The sequence below is a fragment of the Trichomycterus rosablanca genome, chromosome 8, assembly GCF_030014385.1.
Source record: "Trichomycterus rosablanca isolate fTriRos1 chromosome 8, fTriRos1.hap1, whole genome shotgun sequence".
NCBI classification, from domain to species: domain Eukaryota; kingdom Metazoa; phylum Chordata; class Actinopteri; order Siluriformes; family Trichomycteridae; genus Trichomycterus; species Trichomycterus rosablanca.
In genome coordinates this window covers 5,454,915-5,477,873 of record NC_085995.1, presented here as the reverse complement: position 1 = coordinate 5,477,873, position 22,959 = coordinate 5,454,915, and the positions used below count along the sequence as shown (strand labels likewise).

The 22,959-nt window shown below is 39.2% G+C and overlaps 1 protein-coding gene across 2 annotated transcripts; it reads right to left on the bottom strand.

The window, feature by feature from the left end:
- Positions 1-248: 248 nt before the first annotated feature.
- Positions 249-15,094, bottom strand: fgf24 (fibroblast growth factor 24). Of its 2 annotated transcripts, none has more exons than XM_062999762.1 (5): positions 13,925-15,094; positions 13,746-13,782; positions 9,653-9,824; positions 3,389-3,495; positions 249-2,050 (listed from the first exon to the last, which is right to left on the bottom strand). In XM_062999762.1, exons 1-5 carry the CDS (start codon positions 13,954-13,956, stop codon positions 1,772-1,774), a joined length of 627 nt encoding a protein of 208 aa, XP_062855832.1. In that variant the 5' UTR covers positions 13,957-15,094; the 3' UTR covers positions 249-1,771. The 2 variants fall into 2 exon arrangements, with proteins under 2 accessions (XP_062855832.1, XP_062855833.1); XM_062999763.1 differs by having other exon boundaries at positions 9,662-9,824.
- Positions 15,095-22,959: the final 7,865 nt, after the last annotated feature.

The following is a 22,959-nucleotide window of genomic DNA, read 5'->3' as shown; positions in this document are numbered from 1 at the left end:
ATATAAAAGATACACAGGTAAATGTGAACCTATGAGTCATGTTTATATAGGAAGTCTGCACACGCCAAACCCAAATGAAAGAAGTTCAAAGCATTTGGCACATTTTGGGAATAAGTCTGTACAAAGCATGTCTCATCTGAGTAAATAAAAGAAATATTATGTTGAGCAAATGCAATTCTGTTCAGACACTTTCCTGCTAACATTATCTGTAGCTAAAACAAAAACAAAGCGTTTTAATATAGTCCTTGTTTTATTAAGAGATCAAATAAATTCATCAGGTTGTATTTACAAAGAAAGACAATAAATATTTTATAATAGTAATAAAATTATTATTTTTTGCATAACTTTTTAAACCATACATGTGTCAGGTTTGTTAGTAGTATCTCGTACAAATCTGGTCATGTGACAAAGGAGTATACAAATTTGTTTACACTACAGCGTCACCCATATGAAGGCCAGACCTTGGCATGAGTGAATAGATCTGAGGGTTTTCTTTTGTTTTATCTTCCCCTAGTGGAACTGTCTAAAGCTTTAGTAGACATGAACGATCTACATATTTGGTGCATTATTATTTACGCCAATGGTTCTTAAACTTTTTGTCAGCTGGACCAAAAAAAGGCCTTAGCAGGACTGAACAGGGCTACAGTCCGCCCTACTGGCCTCACTAATGCATTAATATTTAGAAATAAATGGCCTAAAGTACAAATGCGGGCCATACTGCCATATGTTGTGGGCTGCGAGTGGGCAACATGCTGCTGGTTGAGAATCCCAGAGTTAAAAAAATGAGACCAGAATTGACTGATTGTTGTAAATATTGGGCTTTTTCATGGAAAAGTGACACTTGGCCAGAAAATGCACAGAAAAATGACCATTACATTAAAAGGCTTTAAGGTAATTATTTAAAATGAGTGCATATTCCTATGAACTCTATTAAAATTAAACCAGTTTGCAAATCTTTGTGCGTGCCAGTGTCTGAGATCAGGCTGGTTGTCAATGCATCGCATTCTCATACAGTAAAAAAGGTCAAAAGGGTTTCAACAAATCAACACATTTTGCTCTTCCAGACCCTTCAACTCCTGACTTCTCATTGTTTGTTTTAACATGTACTACCGCCATAGCTGATGCCAATGCCTGGCTAGTCAAAGCATGTTGTGCTCTGCAGAATCACAGGTTGTACAAAAATGTAAAAGAATTCGTACTATTGCTTCACACAGCTGTGCACACTTGACCAGCAAAAAGGCCTAGAAAATGCATGTGCTGCCCATTAAACAAAAAGTTAAGGGAGTGAGAGAAGCAGAGGCGTTAAAATATTGCACTCAAAGCTTTACGATTGGCTAAGAAGGCCTGTGGGGGTCGCTTTTTTGCATTTGCATGACAGTCCATTCCAGTGGAAAATGTCGAATTCTTGTTGTTAGGGGCAAATAAAAATTAAACAAATAGATTTTTCTAGAGAAAGTGAGTCACATCTCTAGTTTTCAACAGGATGCCTGCTGCTGTAAACTCGTCAAAAAGGGAGTCAATGTTTTTTGTTGTCCATCGTTTGTCCAGTATAAATAAAATTACAGACACAATATAACATTAATGATAACCCAGAAACATTCACCTAGGAGATACTCGAAGCTCCTGAAATATAAAAATAAAATATCTTTGAACTTTTTTAAGCTTTTTGTCCTAAAGCCTTTTTTCCTTTCCTCGCAGTTCAGTCTTTATTCTGAATTAAGGCAGAAATATGTCCATAAAGGGCAAAGAGTGTCTTTTCGGTCCTTGTCTCTTAGTTCCTTTTAGAATTGGGCCTTAATCGGCGCGCCCTACGTGTCCGTTTTGTCACTGTGGTGAAACGGAACTCCTCCTGATGTTCCACCCGTCCCTTGGGATCGCGCTTCATGAAATGTACTTCCTGCTGCGTCTGTGTGGTCCGCGAACCCATCTTGGGTCGGCCCCTGCGGTCGAAGCCCAGGTACCAGCCTTTGTACTTGGCAGACACTAACGCTGTGTAGTTGTTTTCCAAGAACTCCTCCACGAACACACAGTCTGGGTTACTCCCATTGAGCTGCAGGAGAGAGAAAATAACATGTCAGATAAAGCCCACCTGTTAAGCAACTCTCCTGAACCCCGTCAGCTGGGGTTACTTGTGAGCTACTAAAGCCAACTACAATAGAAAGGTGTTGGGAGTAAAGGTAAAAAAAGATCTAATTTGCTGCTCATTGTTATCGAACAGTTCGGGTGAACAATTGCATACTAACTGTGTTGAAAGGGATGAAAAGGGAGCCTCCTTAAGCTTGTACTCCTCAGTAAAAGCCTAATAACATAGGTTGTAATAAGTATGGTTGCCAGGAATACAGAGATTCCTTAATTTTGGTGGCCTTTAGACATAGCACAAGTCTACAGTCTGAATGTCTGGGAATTTTTTTGTTCTGAATGTAAATGAAAATGGACAGTTAAGTGTAGCCAATGTGTTTTATGACAAGGTTTCTCACTACATAATATGTACTATATACACAAATCAGTTATAAATCAAACAGAAAACACCATCGCACTGCCAAGATGAGACTGGAACTGTGCCACCTTATGGTCGGTATTAAACAAGCCAGATGAAGATGGAATGTACTATTTATGGCTGAATAAAGGGGTGTTGCTCTTTCTGCTTTAAATGTACTTGTGGTATAGCAGCCACCGAAAAACCAAACTACAGATTTTTAGATTAAAAGCAGATTTAAAAGTAACTTAATTCAAAGAGACATCAAAAAACATTAGCAAAATTGGAAATGGGGAAACATCCCAATTCCCAAAGCTAACAACCCATGATCATTATTGCAGTGTGAATATCGGAGGAAATTTTATTTTATTTTATTTGACTTTATCTGAGCTGTGCACGTATGGCTGGATGATTCCAATTAAAAAAGAAACATTATTTCAGTTAAAGTATAGGAAGTTGTGTTTATGGGTCATCTTCTGTTCATGGGCTGACATACCAAACACATATTTGAGCAAGACACTCAAGTCCCAGGTATCATGTGACTCTTCATGCTACAAACCCTAATTGGCTAATGCTACTATGTTACTGTTCCAATTGACTTTAACACAATTGTACACATTACAGATTCCACTTAAGTGCCTGAAAAAAGCACCAATGCTCTTTTCACAAATTCCCACACACATTCAAATATCTTGTTGAAATTCTTCCCAAAAGTGCAAAGTCTGTTATAGCTTCAAAGGAGGCAGGACAAGTTTACCTAATGCCCAATGTTGGAATGCCCAACAAGCTCTCAGTCAAGTATCCACATCCACATACTGAGGTATCATTTCTAACAGTTCTACAGCTGTGGCTGGAACACCCTGTCACACCCCTCTACCCCAAAGCAAAGCAAAAATATATATATATCCTTACCTTGCCAACAATTTTGCCATTCTTTTTCATGCAGATATAATAGCCGCTTTCTTTTCCTTTTATTCGTACATGACTTCCAAACGTCTCGGTCTCAACCACAAGGAGGGCTGCAATAAAAAACAAACAAGTATTATTATTAAAAAAATAAAATACAAAAAGGGGCACAAAAATGGTAAGAATAGTGCCATTGTAGATATTTTCTTTTGTTTGTTTTAGGTATTTTAATTATAATTATTTCTGTTATTGAAAAAAGGCTGTGAAAAAAATGATCAGATTCTACCACACTGAGAAGCTCTCCCATGACCACCCTCTACACCTCTCTTTCTCTCTGTTTAGCCACCTTTGTTCAGGCCTACCCCTCCCAGGGGGAGCTATCTGCCAAACGTCTTGGAGCAGTTAAGATCCCTGGGGATTGGGTTTCCAGTCGCCTTTAGTCCCTGCTCACTCAATCAAAAAGTTAAGATGATCCATTTGCTTAACACACAGAGCTATTCAGTGGCGCTCAAAGGCAGGGGGCTCTGAGGGCAATGCCGAAATTGTCCCTTTTAAAAACAACTCGAAGTACAGCGAGTGGGGGAACCAGTTCAGGCAGAGCACTTGAGATTTGTGAAGGAGCAGGAGAAATATCCCACTATGTCGGCTTAGGCCAGCGGATAAAAAGGTGACATTTATAAAGGGGGCTGTTAAAACAGCCCAGCAGAGGAGAACACCGAGGGCAGACTGAATAGATGGAAGAGCAACACAGGGTGCAATACACCTGTTTTCCCTGACTGTTTTTCAAAATTATAGATATATAGCTCGCTATTTAAGATCTTCCTTCTGTACAACAGACGTATGCTCGAGGCATTTTCAAAAATATGTCTGACATAGTTTTTGGGCCATACATCTGTTTCACATGCGCGCCAGACCAAAGCAACAATCAAAGCTTTTACAGACAGAATCGACAGTTTCGTCTGCTCCATCTGAGAACAAATCCAAGGGTACACCATATGGCCAAAAGTGTGTGGACACCAACTGATAAGCTTGGTGGAAATTCTGTTTCAGAGCCATGAGCATTCATACATTCCCCCCTCCTTCTTCGCTGCCACAACAGCCTCCGTTCCTCTGGGGAAGGTTTCCACAAGAAATTGAAGTTGGAATTTGTGTCCACGTTTGTGATTTAAAGCATTGATGTTGGACAAGAAGGACTTGCTTGCAGCCGATGCTCCAAATCAATTCAGCAGTGTTCAATAGCGTTGTGGTCATTTACACTAAACTGTGCTTTTATATGCACCAAGGCACAGTCACACTGGAACAAGAAAGGGACCAAACTGCCCAAACAAAAAGTTTAAAGCACACAATTTATGTCTTAGAATTGATTTCATACAGCTGTTAGCAGGAAGTGTTGCTAAAATGTCTAAACTCAATAATTAGAAGAAGTGTCCACATACTTGTGTCAATACAATGTATGCATTATGATCAAAATTAGCTTGCCCTATAATGACCTAGTTGCAGCTAAAGTACTTTTTATCATGCTATTTTCTACAGGAAACCGGTTAGCTTTTTTTCCAAGTGTGAACTGCTTGAAGAACATAAAGCAGCCACTGTGAATGATTGTCATGTCTTTGTGTTGCTGAGAGGCAGAAATCTCCCAGGTGCCAGGTGTGGGGATTTACCTGGATCTGCCTGTACTCCTGTACACACAGGTACTCAACAACCTTTATGTCTGAGATCCCCACACAACATGGTACAGCTCAGAATCTCCTCCTAGCATCAGCTTATTTGCTGTCTGACTAAACAAATAGTTGTACTTGTGTAATCATTACATTTGTATTACATAAATCAACAGACCTTAAGCATTATATAATTTACTGTGTCTGGTGTACATAAACGAAACCCTTGCTTTTTGAATTACGACAAGCTAAATTATTGCCAAAGTGCTATTTTTTTCACTTAATGCTTGCTTCCCAGTTAAGATTTGCATGACTGTATTTTAGGAGATTCTTCACCGTGTATTTGTTGTACCTGCTGTTTTCATGTCATTTGTCTGCTGCTAATGTCTCTCTTACCTCACTTACTAATAGCTAATAACAAAGCTAATACATACATTGATGTTCATATTGATATGTACAAAGTAAAAAGACATAGCACATGTTTACTTACAGTGGATTCGTATAAAACAAAAGCAGACGTGGATAAACACTTGTCTTCTTTACTATACTGTATTGTGGGCACAGTGAGAGAAACTTTGCATGTGCCGCTAATGTATAATCCTTCTTATTCTCATCAGAGTCTCTGCAGGTCAAGATTGAGAAATGACACACTGAGGTTTGGTGTGTATTGATGTACATGGTCTGTTTAGCCTTTAGTACTATATTTAAACAATAAACAATAATTTATTTATGTTATTTTTTTACTATTATTATTTAAACACTAAACAGAATAATGTACTTTAACAACAAATGGACACTTTCCTTAAGCTTTTTAAACCAGATTATGTAAATTAAAGCTGAAGATTCTCTATGCAGAATTTGTTTTAATGTCATCTAGAGGACCACCTAGGTGAGCTACAAATACTAGAATCAGTTTGAGGTTCACTGATGTAAATCAATGTCTTTAATGTATTTTAGTAATAATTTTAGTATGTCTTTATTTTAGGAAACAGGGGCTATTTACTAGAATCAAATCTAGGGTTGGCATCTCTTGCAGCCATTTTTGTGAAGCCCCTGTGCAGAATTTTGAGACCAAGGCCAAAACTTAAATGCTATAATTTGTTATTTGAGAAATTTGTATAATTGACAGTATAATTCCTTAGCTAAAACATCTCCATCAAGTTGAAATTTAAACCGAATCTAAACTTCAGAAGTGTTTTACTAGTTACAAGTGACCTTTCACAAGAGGTCTGGACATCATTTATGTTTAGTGTTACCCACTATCACATCCATATTCAGCCGGTGGCGTGTCTGTAAAACAAAACCAGTCCTGCACCACAATCCGACATTTTAATACTTCTAAAAAAACACATCAGACGCACATCATACCCAGTTTACTGTGATAACAGGTAAGGGCACTGCTCAGGCAGCATGCCTATTGGGTATTTTGTACAACAGCACCGAGCAAGACTCTGGCTGACACGGTTGAAAATAAGGTCGGATGTAAACACACTTGTATCACTCAGCACAGCTCAGTCTAGCGTTCACTGCACTTACCTCTACCCACAACCCCCTCCTCCTTGGACATGCTCTTACAGTGGAAGTTACAAATGTGGCTGATCTAAGGTCAGTTTCTATTGTGTTGGTAAAAGATCTGATATAGAAAGGGACACGTGCATCTTTAATGAGTATTCACTAGACATTTCTGCTACCTGCTACATTCTGCTACCTGGACCTCGGCAAACAAAGAACAGTGTACCCACAGGTTAGTAATTATCCAGCAGGTTACATTTGAGATCCTGCAGTTCTTAGATTCATTTCATTCATCTGTCAGAGTCGCAATAAGTTTGAAGCCTATATAACACTGCGGACATACAGTAAAGGGTATCAGTATTATTATTATGCAGTCACTACACTAAACAGCAATTTATAACCTGAAACATCCGATCTACCATGCCACACTGACTGTCACATAGGAGGGGGCACAAAAGTTCCTTCTGATCTACACTTCAGAGTCTTTACTGCAAGTCATTTACTGTTACTCACTACACCTGAGGGAAACACCTCATAAGTATAGTTAGGATTTGGTTCAGGGCCTAGTCCTCTGCCTAGATGGAAGTGTTTCTGACTCCCTTGTTAACACACTTGCTAGTATCACTCTGTTACAATAGTTGGTCCTGGGCTTTTTGGTCCTGTAGCTGTCATGTGCATCTTTCTGTTTTAAGTTGTCCCATGGGTGGCTTCTCAAGTCTGTCCCTTTGTTCTCTGGATTTCCTGACAATCGCACTGAGTGGAGTTTGTGTGCCAGTATGTTTCTGTGCATCTGTCTTAGGATGCTCACTGTAATGATAACTCATTTGGTTAAGGCACCAAGTATGACACAGCTGTTTACAGAGTAACACAGTTAGTCATGACACATTGTGCAATGGTAAGCGCTCGTCCCATCCCCTCCGACCCTTTTTTCTGAATGCTGGGGTTGCAGCTTCTGGAGCTGATTTCATGATGGTAATTTGTAAGGATTTGGGGTACTGGAACTGGAACGGCAGGTATAAGGGCGTACATTGACAAAAAAGTGTAGTTCCCTCTCAACAACACTTTGAACTACTCCCTGAGCCTTGTCTAGTGTTACTTGCAATACCTAAGTAAAAATTGTCACCTGAAGCTCTGACTTTCTGGTTTACTGGTACCCCTGCTAGTGTTCTTCTCCATTTTTTTGAGAACTCAGTAAACAGTAGCAGCTTTCTGTTTCTTTAGCTGTCACAGTCACTCTACTGTTTTCAGTTTTTTTATCTCAGGTATTTAATAAGACCCACTGGCATGTTTTTGGAAGGCTGGTGGAAACCAAAGTACCCAAAGAAAACCCACAGAAACATTCAAAACCCCTACAGTTAGCGGACATTAGGATTAAACCTAGGTTTTTTAATTTACTAAGGATTTAGTGACTGCTAAGTTATATAGAACACATGGGAAAAGACAACATACAAACTAAAATGGATTTACATTTATCATAATATGTCTTGCTTTGATGTACAGTGAGGAAAATAAGTATTTGATCCCCTGCTGATTTTGTAAGTTTGCCCCCTTACAAAGACTTGAACAGTCTATAATTTTTATGGAAGATTTATTTTAACAGAGAGAGACAGAATATCAACAAAAAATCCAGAAAAAAAACATTAAATAAAAGTTATAAATTAATTTGTATTTAATTAAGGGAAATAAGTATTTGATCCCCTACCAACCAGCAAGAATTCTGACCCCCACAGACCGGTTATGTGCACAAAAGGCACACAAATTAGTCCTGTCCCTGTATAAAAGACTCCTGTCACAGAATCAGTTTCTTCTGTTCAAATCTCTCGACCACCATGGGCAAGACCAAAGAGCTATCAAAGGACATCAGGGACAAGATTGTAGACCTACACAAGGCTGGAATGGGCTACAAGACCATCAGCAAGACGCTTGGTGAGAAAGAGACCACTGTTGACGCGATAATTTGAAAATATCAGTCTATATTTTCACAGTCAAACGCCCTCGCTCTGGAGCTCCATGCAAGATCTCACCTGGTGGGGTAAGAATGATTCTGAGAAAGGTGAGGTCAGTCCAGAATTACACGGGAGGAGCTTGTCAATGATCTCAAGGAAGCTGGGAGCAGAGAAATGCTGGATATGACCCCAAGAACACCATCCCCACTGGGCATTTCTCTGCCTCCAAACACGGCGAGTGGAGTTGATGCCAAAGAGCTCAATTTTGGTCTCATCTGACCATATCACATTCTCCCAAGCTTTCTCTGAATCATTCAGGTGTTCATTGGCAAACTTCAGACGGGCCTGTACATGAGCCTTCTTGAGCAGAGGGACTTTGCGGGCAATGCAGGATCTCAATCCATTACGGCGAAGTGCGTTACTAATGGTTTTCTTGGTGACTGTGCTCCCAGCTCCCTTGAGATCATTGACAAGCTCCTCCCGTGTAATTCTGGACTGACCTCACCTTTCTCAGAATCATTCTTACCCCACCAGGTGAGATCTTGCATGGAGCTCCAGAGCGAGGGCGTTTGACTGTGATCTTGTATTTCTTCCATTTTCACATTATCGTGCCAACAGTGGTCTCTTTCTCACCAAGCGTCTTGCTGATGGTCTTGTAGCCCATTCCAGCCTTGTGCAGGTCTACAATCTTGTCCCTGACGTCCTTTGATAGCTCTTTGGTCTTGCCCATGGTGGTCGAGAGATTTGAACAGAAGAAACTGATGAGTCTTTTATACAGGGACAGGACTAATTTGTGTGCCTTTTGTGGGGGTCAGAATTCTTGCTGGTTGGTAGGGGATCGAATACTTATTTCCCTTAATTAAATACAAATTAATTTATAACTTTTATTTAATGTTTTTTTCTGGGGTTTTTGTTGATATTCTGTCTCTCTCTGTTAAAATAAACCTTCCATAAAAATTATAGACTGTTCAAGTCTTTGTAAGGGGGTAAACTTACAAAATCAGCAGGGGATCAAATACTTATTTTCCCCACTGTATGTTCAATGTTTACTGCAGTATTTACACCAAAATGTGTCTATGTGTGTGTAGGTAGCGTTCATGCAAGGCTATTGGCTCTAGCTAAAGCAGCAGAAGAGCACAGGAACGCCCCCGTACCATACTTGCCCCCATCGTCTCCGTTGGCGTTGACCCGTTTGCCGAGGATCTGCACATGCTTCCCCGTCGTTCGGCTGTACAGCTGGTATATCCGCACCTGCTTCCGGCTCACATCATCCCGAGTGTGGTTTTCAATGTAGAAGCGGAAGTCTGCCGAACTCTGGTGAGACTCCTGGATGAAGGAAAACATATGGTCAGAATGTGTATACATCCATATACAAGGATAAAAAGATGCTTTATTAACATTTTAGGACAAAAAAACTATTAAAGTAAACAGATGTAGGAAGTTACTCTGGGGGAGATTTTCTTAGTGTGCCCTGCATGTTTTGTTCCATCGAAAAATTTTAAACTACTGAAGAATGTCCAAGATTACAGGCAGGGATCTATGTAGCCTTCAGTAAGACAAAGCATGATTCCAGGTTAGTGTTCCCTTTTCATCTCAGCAGCTGAATACTATGCGCCCGGAGCTATACCGAGAAAACAAGTATTCCATTTCCAATAGCAAGCCACTAGCAATTATCCACCTGAAGGATCAGGACCTGTTTCTCTGTCATCAAACAAATATCTGCCTGAGGTCAGAATTACCCTCATAAATCACACACACACATACACACACAAACACACTCACATACACAGACACACATCTGCAGACACGCTTACAGACATTTACACAGACACATCTGCTGCAAGATATGTACCTACACACATACACACACACACACACACTCACACACACACGTATGCACACATCATATAAAACAATACAACCTAAGGGATCTTTCAATACCCGGCATTTATTTTCATTCACATATTTCACACACCATGCCAGTTTACCTGAGGCTAAATGCAGAAAAAAAATTCCCAGCCAATCTTTTATTTGTCCTCACTTTTTTCCTCGGCTATCCTCTTCTGCTCTCCTGTCCTGTCATCCTTCTATATGAGGAGAACGTATACTTTTAGAACCCCTGGAATCTAAACCCAAGCCAAGGCTGCTCTCCCCAGCTGTATGAGTGGTAATTACCCGGTAATAGGCTTTTATGTGGCTGCTCTCAGGTGGCTAATTATATACACATTACATACTCTGACTAGCTGTTATTTTAACCTCAGCAAATTAATGACATTTAGCATGTGCAAGTGGAAATGCATTCACGGCAGAACAAATCTTCAATGCCGAGATGTGAAACACGGCACTTCCACTGAGCTCGGTGTGCATCGAAGTGTGAAATTCATGGAAGCATGCACAGAACGAGCAGCCTAAATTTGGGACGCAATTAAAGCAGTTTTCAGCACTTTAAACATCCAGCGTCTCTTCACAGCTGTACCAAATTTATAATAAATTAATTGATTGGCCCACGGAAATCACTCAATGCCAAAATTAATATTGCTATAGTTTTATAATAGCCAAAGCATAGATATACAGAATGCACCTTCACAAGGCACATAGGAAATATCATGATTGGCAGGGGCTGTTTGAGGGTCCAAAGTCAGGAAAATAAACTGCATTTGGACAGTGGAAGCTCAGTGGTTAAATACTGGACTAGTATTTAAAAGGTCTTCAAGCTTCAAGGGGTTCAAGCCCCACATCTGCCAGGTTGCCACTGTTGGGATCTTGAACAAGGCCCTTGACCCTAAATTATTTAGATTGCATGATCACAGTTGTAAGTCAGTTTGGAAAAAAAGGTACCTACTAAATGCCATAAATGTAAATGAATACTAATATAATATTCAATCAATCTAATGTGTTACGCAGAGAAAACATGCACCAGGCAACCCAGTCCAGGACACTTCATGAGCAAGAGCTGTTCTGTAAGCTGTAAGTCTGCTCATCTTTTCTAACAAATCTGTGTACGTATATAATATTTGGACATCACTTCTAATTATTTGGGCTTAAGTGTTTCAGCCACACCTATTGCAAGCAGGTGTATAAAAATCTCTAATTAAAAGCAAATGAATACCACTACTGAATGACCCGTTTGATACAATAACAGAATATAAGGACCTGATCTGTTATGAGAAATTCTCAGCTGTTGTACCTGGTTATATAACCTTTAAACAAACGTACACATGCATACACATATGTGCTATAAATCTTCGCTATAAATCTTGAGAGTTTATCACACAAAGAGGGTCAGACTTCTCTTCTATAGCAGTCCTGTCCTGACTGAAAGCCCCCCCACACACTATGTGTATGAGGGAAAACAGACACAACCTCTCCTTTAAGGGATTCGCCCTAAAATCTCTCCATCTCTAGTCAAACACAAAGGTGTGTTAGCAGTTGAATCACATCGCAAGCAGGAAAATGGGACATGCCTATGCAAAACATTTTTATCATGCTGCACGTCTCCCTTCAAAGCCACCCTAACAAAATGGATATCATTGGGACTTCAAAAGATCAGCAGCATCCTCGCTAAGAAGCCGTGCACTCTTGCATGTCTGATAGGGCCCTATCTGCAGACACTATTCTCCACTGTAGCTCAGGAAACAACGCATCAATGCACTGCCACTTCAGCCCCGCTCGTTCTTATAGACTTATCACCTCATTGATTTCCCAGCATTTCCTTCAAGAAAAAAAGGACCAAACCCATTAGAAAACACTGAGTGACTGACGACAAAACAGGAAGCATTTTTACACTTGCATGTGTGACCTGCAATTAAAGCACTAGTGTTGTAATTACTGGCACAAAACACTGAGGAATCAGACTGCCTACTGGCCTTGTTTGATGCAATTGCCTTGGAATAAAGATTACACAACCGACTGGAGCCTTGTCTTCAATTCAGCTGCATTTGTATATTAGTCTTTTAAACGCAGTCTTTAATTATTAGCTGTTAATATCAAATGCAAATATATAAAAAAGCTATAAAGAATATACAGGAAAATTCATGGTTTCATTTAATGCTTGTCCTATTGATCTAATTTTTTTTCATTCAATTTCATCTACCACTTTATCCCAGTCAAGGTCGCAGGTCAGGTTCCACCAGGAAACACTCGGCACAAGACAGAACTACCTTGGACAGCATGCCAATCCACCAAATTCTTCAGCCATCCCTTCCCCTCATACATAATCAATAATATCTAGGTAGTCACCCAACAAGTCGATAGTTCTAGGTGAAGCTAAGGTGTTGAGGGGTTGCATAATAGACTGCTGCACCACATCAAGCACCAACTGTAAATATTGTGTTCTAAATTAAAACTGGTTGCTCATTAAGATTTTAAGGGGAAATATAGAAGGAAAGCCTGTTAACATACTCAGTATCTGAATGCAATATTGGTATCCTGTATGTAAAACATTATCAAGACTGAATAAAATTTTAATATAATTTGTTTATCATGTATTTATGACTAAAACGAGTGTCATTTTTTAAGGATATTAATTACTTAACCATTGGTTAAGCATGTCATCCTATAAATGGGTCTTTTACTCAAAACATGACATGCATTTTTGTCACCAATTCTATTATTTTCATATAAAAAAATAAATACATTTTACTGAAATATGAACATTATTCAACAATACCGCATTAATTTGTTTAACAATATCTTTTCAATGCATTTTGAATGAATCAGAGTAAAATTTTGTTTAATAAAATTATAAACATTAATGCTTCTTTTGCTTTCCTAAATGATACATGGTGGCGAGGTATGACCACATATTCAGTTGACCAATTAAAATGCTATTCACATTTAGATTTTTCAGTATATATATATATATATATATATATATATATATATAGATAGATAGATGACAAGTATGTTGCAAAATATTGCTTTATAAACTATATATATATATATATATATATATATATATATATATATATATATATATATATATATATATATATATATAAAGCAATATTTTGCAACATACTTGTCATCTGTCTGTATTCATGATTTTGAGCATCACATTTTAAAACATACTCCTTCATTAAGAAAATGTAACATGTACTATAAATAAAAGATACAAGTGGACGATAGTTTATAAATCATCCAACAGTTTATATATAATCCAATTTATGTATAGCTCCTACACTTCTGGCAGTAAAATATATTTGTTCTAATCTTAATATTCAGAATAAAAACAGAATACAAACGTACCTGTAACTGGAAATAAAGGACCAGGAGATGTAAACACCTGAATAGAGATAGAGAAAAGACAAGAAGAGAAAATGAGTATTAGCCAAAATGAAATAAATAAATACATTTTAAGCTTTGGCTTTGAGCGACTTCTATTGGTGAGAATGTAGAGGCTGGAGTAAGAAAAAATGATCTCTTACACGTAGCTGAACCTGGAAGGCAGTACGGACATCTTGGTCAGATCCACCTGTCTGTCTCCAGCAGTGGCCGGTCTGATCTGAGCAACTGCGCGGCCGGTTTACGCGCAAAATCCCGGGGGAGACTGGCGCTCCCAGTCACAACACAGATTGGTGCAGTAAAGCTGGAGGTGTAAGAGCCACATCAGGCTCTTCCTCGGGATTCAACAGTGTACACCAGGTGAATGACAGGGACCTATCGTCTACCCGCTCCGTTTACTCCCTACCCGATTGCCCTGATTTCCCCCCAGGCTGCGCCTACACGCCGGTCGGAAAGATTCAATTTGTTGTGGGATGCGCCTGCTTCTGCGCCTTCACAACTTATTTCTCGTCCTCAGGGCACTTTCACGCCTCGTGTGCGTCGGTCTGGTGGTATCTGCTTAATTCCTCTTGTACCTTGTACCTGTACCTGCCGGTAAAGTCCAAGTCCACAAGGGTGAGAAAATTGTAACTCCGTGTCCGGCGCTGAAGAGGTCAAAAATCACTCCAAACTGTCAGTCGGATAGTTAGAATAATAAAGAAATAACAACAGGAGAAGTCTTGAGGTTGGATGTGACTGGTATCCAGTAGAAATGAGCAGCAGATGCAGCGTGTGTCTGTGCGGGAAGAGTGGAAGCGGTCCGTGTGCCGCAGAGGCTCGCTGCGCCGCCAGGGGCTTTTTTTGGGCGCTAGTGGGTGGAAACCTGTCAGTGTTTTTTGCACCTGATAGGGCGATCAACAAGGACCATCAGTACATCAGAGCGGACTTTTTTTCAATTCCCTGCCTTCACTTAGCCCAGCTTTTCTAAACTCCTCTTTGGCTTTAAATAGTTTTCATGGAAATTCTTTGTGGTTTTCTACATAACTTGGCTGGAATGAGATGCAGGTGCAGGTCTTCTGCGAAGAAAACCAGATCGTGATATAGAACTGACTGGGTAAAGAATCAGAAAAAAACAATCAGATTTATTTTCATAGGTACACTATGCCTTGTTCTTGATGGATTCTTGTCGCCGCGTCAAACAGCCAAAACATCTTAAGGAAAACATGTCTCTGCCAACCCACCCTTTGGTTTGAGGTTAGATTGGACTGAAACTGAATTTTCTCATCTTACAAGTTATGCTCGAATTGTGAAGAACATTGCATTACCAATTTAAAAAAAACATTTATCAGGAAAAACTGACCTAATTGCATCACTGTGTCTATATTACACTTCCTTACTGTCATTTATCGTAAAAACATGCATGATTTACCATCACACTAATCATAAAAGCTGAGTTCTTATCTTGTTTAATACAGACACAATGATGCCACTGGTCCAGTTGGCATTGCTATTAAAACAGCCAAATTTGACAGTTCCTTTAAAAACAACACAGACTTTCTAAACCATCATGAGTACACCATGCTACAGCTGAGGTGGGGCTGTGTGAAATGTAAAGAAGATTTTAAAATAACATAAAAGCTGAATTTTGCTAAATCCCATGCAGGGGTGCTGCAGTGATGTTACTTAAAAAATAATAATAGAAAATGGTTAAGAAATTGTAAACTTTTGACCATAATTTGACACTCAGGTGATGTCACACGTCTGCAGAATGGTATGTCTGTTAAAAATAAAAACATATATAAGTTATATTGTTATTTATATTTATTTAATTTTTAGGTTGTGTACAGGGTAATTTGTGCACACGCACCTTAGACAAACTGACAGCACTGGATTATTTACAGCAATTCACAGAAAGCAAATAAACTACATTTTATTAAATGATCTAAACTACTGTAAGGTAGATAATACTGCCACTAATAATTATTCACCACATGTTAACTCGTATTTTCTCGCCTTCTTTGGTGAAATATGTACCGAAATGTTTCCCTCTCGTCGCTCCACTTCCGATAAAACGCACTGGGTTTGTTTATTGGCCTCCGCGCTCCCAGACACCATTCACATGCAAGCGCTTGTCGAACTGGACCTGCCAATATTGTGCTATAAGTTATCAGGCATTGAAATGCGAGTGAGGTGTGAATGCGTTTACATGCTCCCTGTGAGCCTGAATCCCCCTCCTGCCAGCTCCAGCATTGTACCCTCACATTTCTCCCCTCATTACAGGGTAGAAACTCCTACTCTCTTTCTCTCCTTCTTTCACTCCAACACTAACAATAGCAAGCTTTTAAAAACACAAACACTTTAGTTATACACCTTCCTTAAACTTATACACTTTAAATATACAGCACTCAGACAATTGTTACTATTTCTAAAATAAATAATAAAAAACTCTCCCACAATACCTTTTAAATAACACTTTTTTTAATTAGGCAAATAATTATTACTACGCATCGACTCTGAATTTTAATGGGTGAATTCATGGAATTCTGTTTTACCTAAAATGTAAAAACTGAGCCAAAAAACTTCCACATTTAGGCATTAAAATATATTTTACAGATTATTTACTAAGAAGCAGGTAAGAAAATAGAAAAAAAAAAACTGAATAATTGAAATAAATAAGATGAAAATGTTACCTTGAATGTACCTAATCTAAAAGAACTCATAATTACCACAGTAATAAATTACTTTATTAAGACACTTGTGATTTATTTATTCATTTATTTATTTATTTTCTAACACTGTTTGCAAAATAAATTAAAAGTTAAAATAAATTAAATACTAAGTAATATTTTGTGTATTTTAAGTTTAGGGTTTTTATTTTATATACTTACTAATTCAAATAAAAAAAAATAATAATGCAGTAATTTAAAATGGCTTTAAAGTTTTTACATTAAAGGTCATTGGCACAATATATTTATATTTTCCTAAATTTAAATTCTGTCAGACCAGATACTGTGTTTCTGACATGATAGAAAGGCTTTGTAAAATGCAATGAAATGCACTGTTTTACATCAGCTTTCCAAATAATCACAATTGTTTAAACATTTGGGAACTGTTTGATTCCCGTCTTCAGGAACTCCCATGAATAATGGGAGACAGATCTAATGTGCAGGCAGGCCAGTCAAACACATGCCCTCTGTGTCTACAAGATCTTGGTGTAGTGTTCCTGTAGAGACTTTCACTGTGTTTCTTTAATGGCAAATGTGGGAGTGATTTGTATTATAAAAGGCTGAATAAATCCAGCCTGGCTGTGTTTACCTAGCTGAAAAGGGTGCCGTTATTTGGTATTTATGATATATGTGTTGGATAACCTTTTAAATAAACAAACTTATTTTCACCAAATGTGTCTCTTTGTGTAACGTCACATGACAACATTACACCATTATCACTGCAGTGGTTGGCTGCACAGATTGGTCAGTTTTCTCCAATGCCCTCAGTCTTGTGTTGCTTGTAGCAGAATAAACTCTAAGCTCTCGATCCAGCTTTTTCTTGGTCTTCCTCATCTTCTGAGTTGTTCCACAAATCCTGTTATAATGTTGTCATGTGGGTGCCTCATCACCTGCTAAAAGTAACATAACTTGCAGGACTTAAGGTGGTTTAATAGCTCTTCTTCTGTTCTGTCCTCATTTGAGGTCTGTGGGATCAAATTGACTGACTGAGCATCTTTCAGCCCTGCAGCTGACTGAACGTTGTGCCAGGCTGACCCAGCATGTGCCTTATCGTGAAAAATTCACACCACAAGGACCTACATTATTTTAGTATAACAGTGGCAATTAAATATGGGATCAGTTAATTATTTCCAGCACTGTACACGCATACACAACATTTCCAAAGTTTTACCTCTAGTGTAATGCTGTAAAAATCTGTGTACTTGCCTAAAAGGAAAAAGGGCGGGTTCACATTAAACATTAGTTACGATAGCACTGCAGGGTCCATCATTACTCACATGTGAATACATCTAGGCTACGTCCCAAACCACACAGTGCCAGGTTAAAAGTATGTCAAAATACTACACAACCAAAGAGAGACTCATATCTCTGGGTGTGTATTACCTAGTGTGTGTGTGTGTGTGTGCCAAGCTGACAATTACCCTCAGAGCACATAGTGGGGTCGGAGACACTCAGACTTCCTCTTGGTTAAAAAAGGTCAGGAATAAAGTGCATGCATGTGTGCTGGGAAAGGCTTTACCTATTTTAATCAGCAGTCTGCAGCCTGGTAGTTAACAGATTTACAGCACATTGATGTGGGAAAGGGGAAGGAGTACAAAGAAAGAGCACCACATGTATTCTAAAATCTGTATGATTACAGTTTATCTGATTATCAGGGCAAAAATATTCATTTGAAATATATTTGAATGACTGAAAGCTGTAAGAATTACAGGCAATACAAAGTCAATATGAAGGCACTGTAAATTATTCATTCATTCACTGTCTCTTTTACCAACACTTTATCCTGGTCAGGGTCACAGTGGGTCTGATTAGTTGGGCAAAAGGCAAGAACCCTGCAAGGTTGCCACTGTTAGGCTGGAGAGCAATGCCCTTAACCCTCAATTGGTCGAATTGTATTCAATTTGGATAAAAACGTCTACGTAATGTCACAAATATAAATGGATCATTAGGTACATGTGGTTTAATAAAAATATATATTGCACCTTTACTAGGTTTATGTGAAGTAGATACAGACAGATAATTTGCCATTGGCACAAATACAAACACACACAAAGATTAAACTAGAGAAGTTTGTAACTCTTTTACATGCTTTTAATTAGCGAATCTGTGTGGTGACCACCAGGAATGCCGTGAGGTTGACATCCCCAAAGTTGAATGCAGTAAAAAAAGGTAACAAAAAATCTTTAGGGGAGGTCACACACAGTTGTTCAAAGGCTTATAAAGCCTTTTAAACCTGACAAAAGAACTTCACAGTTCTATAAGTAAGGTCCAATATACTATGTTAGTGTCAGAGCTCACTCCATCACACACATACACACAGCCAGCTTCCCACCTATTTGCTCTTTCATCTCTGACACAAACATATGGACTGAGAGGGGGGAGCTCGGGGTGGCATCTGCATCTTATTGAATCCGAAGGTGAGGCAGAGGCCTCGCTGGATGGTCCAAAGCCTGAGACCTTTCCGACAGTCAGGAACATTTCCTTTTCCCTCCTCATCTTCTTCAGTTCTCGTCTCACCCACTCCATCGGGGTTTCACCACCAGACCTCTCATGCCGCACGGAAGCTAAAATCACCAAAGCAACTCAGAACTGACAGTACTGAGGACCTGAACTGGGTTCCCTGAGCTTCAAGAGAAATTACAATGAGCAGTGAAGAAAGCAGTAAAAAGTGATTATCCATGTAGGTGTAAGAGGTTCAGTCACACCGGCCAGGGTCGACCAAGGGTCGTGACCCTACGAAGCATGACAGAGAAGGTGTGCAGAAGAAAGGGTCACTCTAGAGTGCCGCGCTGCTTTTAATGACATGTGCACAGTCCTAATTTGTCTCCTTATCACATTTGCATGGAACCATTTAGTGCAACATTGAAGTGGGTTTTTTGATGCTAGTAGAAATGGGATTGTGCAAAGGTCAAAGTAAAGGTTAAAGGTTAAAGGAGTAGAATGCCTTGAAGAAAAAACTATATATTTGCAATTTAAAACATTTTTCTATTTGAATACTTGTTGCCTCAAAGACAAAAATTTATTTTTCCAAAATTATTCTGCCAGGTTATTTGGGAATATGAGTATACATCAGTTTTGAGGTCTAACCATCGTAGTTATACGATATATTAGCATTGTAAATGAGCCACTTAATTTAAACCACTACAGTGTTGCATTGGCAGTGTAAATTGGGTTAATTCTCCCTTTGCAATTTAAGATTTCTAAAGGATAAGAGCAGATTTTTATACCAGATCTTTTTGTACTTTGCACCATGTATTTTTCGAATATATAGTGACCAGACTACCAATCCATGCTGCTGAAAGCTATCTTGATAATGTAATTATCTGCCACTATATTATATATACAGTAAGGATCATGCTGCTAGACTAATTTAAATACATAAAACACATACTGCTATGAATTCAGCCTAAAAAGTTTCACTTTAATCCAATCAGACCACAAGACTTCAGTCAGTTTTTGTTGTCAGTAATGTTTTGCAATGTGTTAGTAAAGACTTTTTAGAATCACACATTGGATATACAGTATGTGCTCAATGACCCAGTTGCAGCCACTGACTCTTGCAACTTGGTAAAATTGACAGTTGTTGCAGTGGCTGTTTTAACCGATTCTCCATCTACTTTATTGACTAAGTGTAACAGAGAAGTCTTTTTTAGGCTGTAATATTTGTATTTTTTCTACGAGTTCCGGGGTATATTCAGTGCATCTTAATTGGCCCTGTCCCTGCCCCCGATACAACATCCTTGAGTTGTCAGAATTCTCTTTAACATACTAAAAGACTACAGAAAGGTATTCTTGTGCGGTAACTGGAAACAGCTGATACAAAAACTTCTAAATTTTTCATTTTCGTGAACCGCCTGGTCCTATTCAGGGTCATGGCAGGCCCCGGTCAACCATGAAACGCTGGGTGTAAGGTGGGAAAACAATGGACAGAGCACCAATCTATCACAGGACATAGCCAATCATGTCTGCTTCGACACCTGGTCAGCCGACAGCACCTCTAAGATTCGAAACTGTATCTCAGAAGTGGTGAGCTAGCATAATATGCTGTGGTACCAGAGCACCCTGAAATCATAAACTGACAAGGTAATAAGGGGCAGGATTGAAGCTAGTCTGCTAATGACCAGTGCTATAACATGTGATATTTAACTACAATTAAATAGGACAGTGGTAGCCTAGTGAGTAGAGCTTTGGGCTATCAATCAGAAGGCTGAGAGTTCAAATCCTGGCTCTGCCATACTGCCACTGTCGGGCCCGTGAGCATGGCTCTCTGCTCCAGGGGTGCTGTACAATGGCAGAAAAAAAAAAGAATTTTGTTGTACTGTACACATGAATATGTATATATGACAAATAAAGGCATTCTATCTTTTAATTGTTTTGGTGTTTGTATAGATGTAAAAAGCTAAAAGTAAATATTTGGTTAAAAAGTTGTTGCTCTGTAATGCCTGTGTGCCAGTGTGAGTGTACATGTGCACATGAGTGGAAGAAGAAGAGCAGATGCTCGCTGCGCTCAGGCTGCTTTGGCCGCTGACTTTGATAATTATCCTGTCAGTGCAGCGCAAATACTGGCCTCCATATAGAATGCATTAACAGAGTCCTATGAGCGAACGGCGCAGCACGCCGCTAATGATGATATTTCCTCTCCCGCTCTCCGAACACTGTCCAACATCATAAACACTTGCATACAGCTCCCTCGCCGCTCAGCGCTAACATATGTTTTTATTTTTGCGGACTGCATCAATTTGCATGCCTCACTGCACTTCTCGTTCCTTAATTATTGCACAGCTGTTTGGGGAGAGCATTTTGCTGTGGAGGTTAATAGATTTTAAAGAGCCGGCCTGTCAGAGAGCCTGTCACAATAGAGGAAAAGCTTAAAAACTGTGGTGCGTAACTGGTTCGCGTATGACTGGATTTTACCCAGTTTTCTGACACATTCGGCCTGTCTGACAGAACAGGGCTGAAGAACCCGGGCAACAGCGACTAATCACACACGCATTTGTCTCATCAGCTGTACTGCTGAAAGGTGAGATCTGCATTATAATGATACAGAATTCAGAGTTTATGGGTGGATCTGACCACAGGGGTCAACACGGATGATGCAAGACTCAAGCTGATGTCTCACAATAAGCAAGCAATTACATTAAATAGCCAAAAGTTTATGGTGGGTTCAGGTTATTTCAGTCACACCCATTGAGTAACGTAAAACATGCATATTGCCACTCATTCTCCACTGGCAGTGGAATAGGTCATACTAATGAGCTCACTGAATTTAAACATACCACTGTCTCCATAGAATCCAACCCTTCCAACTAATCACTTCTGCCCTTATTGTGAGATGGAAAAACCTAGCAGCAACAACAGCTCAGTCATGAAGTGGTAGATGACACAAACACAAAACATCCAAATCACCTTTCCATGGTTTTATCACTCACTGTTAAAATCCAGTCTGACATTTACATTTTCAGCATTTAGCAGACGCTTTTATCCAAAGCGACTTACACAATGAGCAATTGAGGGTTAAGGGCCTTGCTCAGGGACCCAACAGTGGCAACTTGGTGGTGGTGGGGCTTGAACCGGGAACCTTCTGTTTACTAGTCCAGTACCTTAACCACTGAGCTATCACTGGCCCTGTACCAGCTTAAAATCATATACAATAGCCACTCAGACTTTAAATCATTTCATAATATGTATTACCACAGTACACAGTTGGTAGGGCTGTTGGGCTAGATGGTGTAAATAATGTCATCTTGTTTTGTTTGTTTATTAGGATTTTAGTGTCACGTTTTACACTTTGGTTACATTCATGACAGAAACGGTAGTTATTCGTTACACAAGATTCATTAGTTCACAAGTCTTTAATGTCAAACACAGTCATGGACAATTTAGTATCTCCAATTCACCTCACTTGCATGTTTTTGGACTGTGGGAGAAAACCGGAGCTCCCAGAGTAAACCCATGCAGACACGGGGAGAACATGCAAACTCCACACAGAAAGGACCCAGACAGCCCCACCTGGGGATCGAACCCAGGACCCTCTTGCTGTGAGGCGACAGTGCTACCCACTTGGCCACCTGTAAATGCCATCTAAATTGCAAGTTTTACTTTGTATGGATGCAAAGTTACCTTCTTCCACATCTTAGACAAGTGAACAACAAAACCAATGTATACCACCTTTCTGTTTACTCATTTTATCTCATTTTTCTTTTCATTTTTACCTAATTTTATCTATAAAACTATTTTCAGACTGCCAATCAGACAAAACCTTAATTATTTCTCAAACTAAAAGTAAGTCAAAGTTAAAATGTCATGGGTCATTGAAAAAAAGTCATGGATTCATTGAAAACTGCTGGTTTATGCTATAAATGTGTTTTAAATATCACACAGACTGGTTTAAAAAGTATATTAATAATGATGGCAGCGTTTATAGAGCAAAAACTGCTGGTTTTGATGTGGGCAGATACTGATTGCGCATTCTT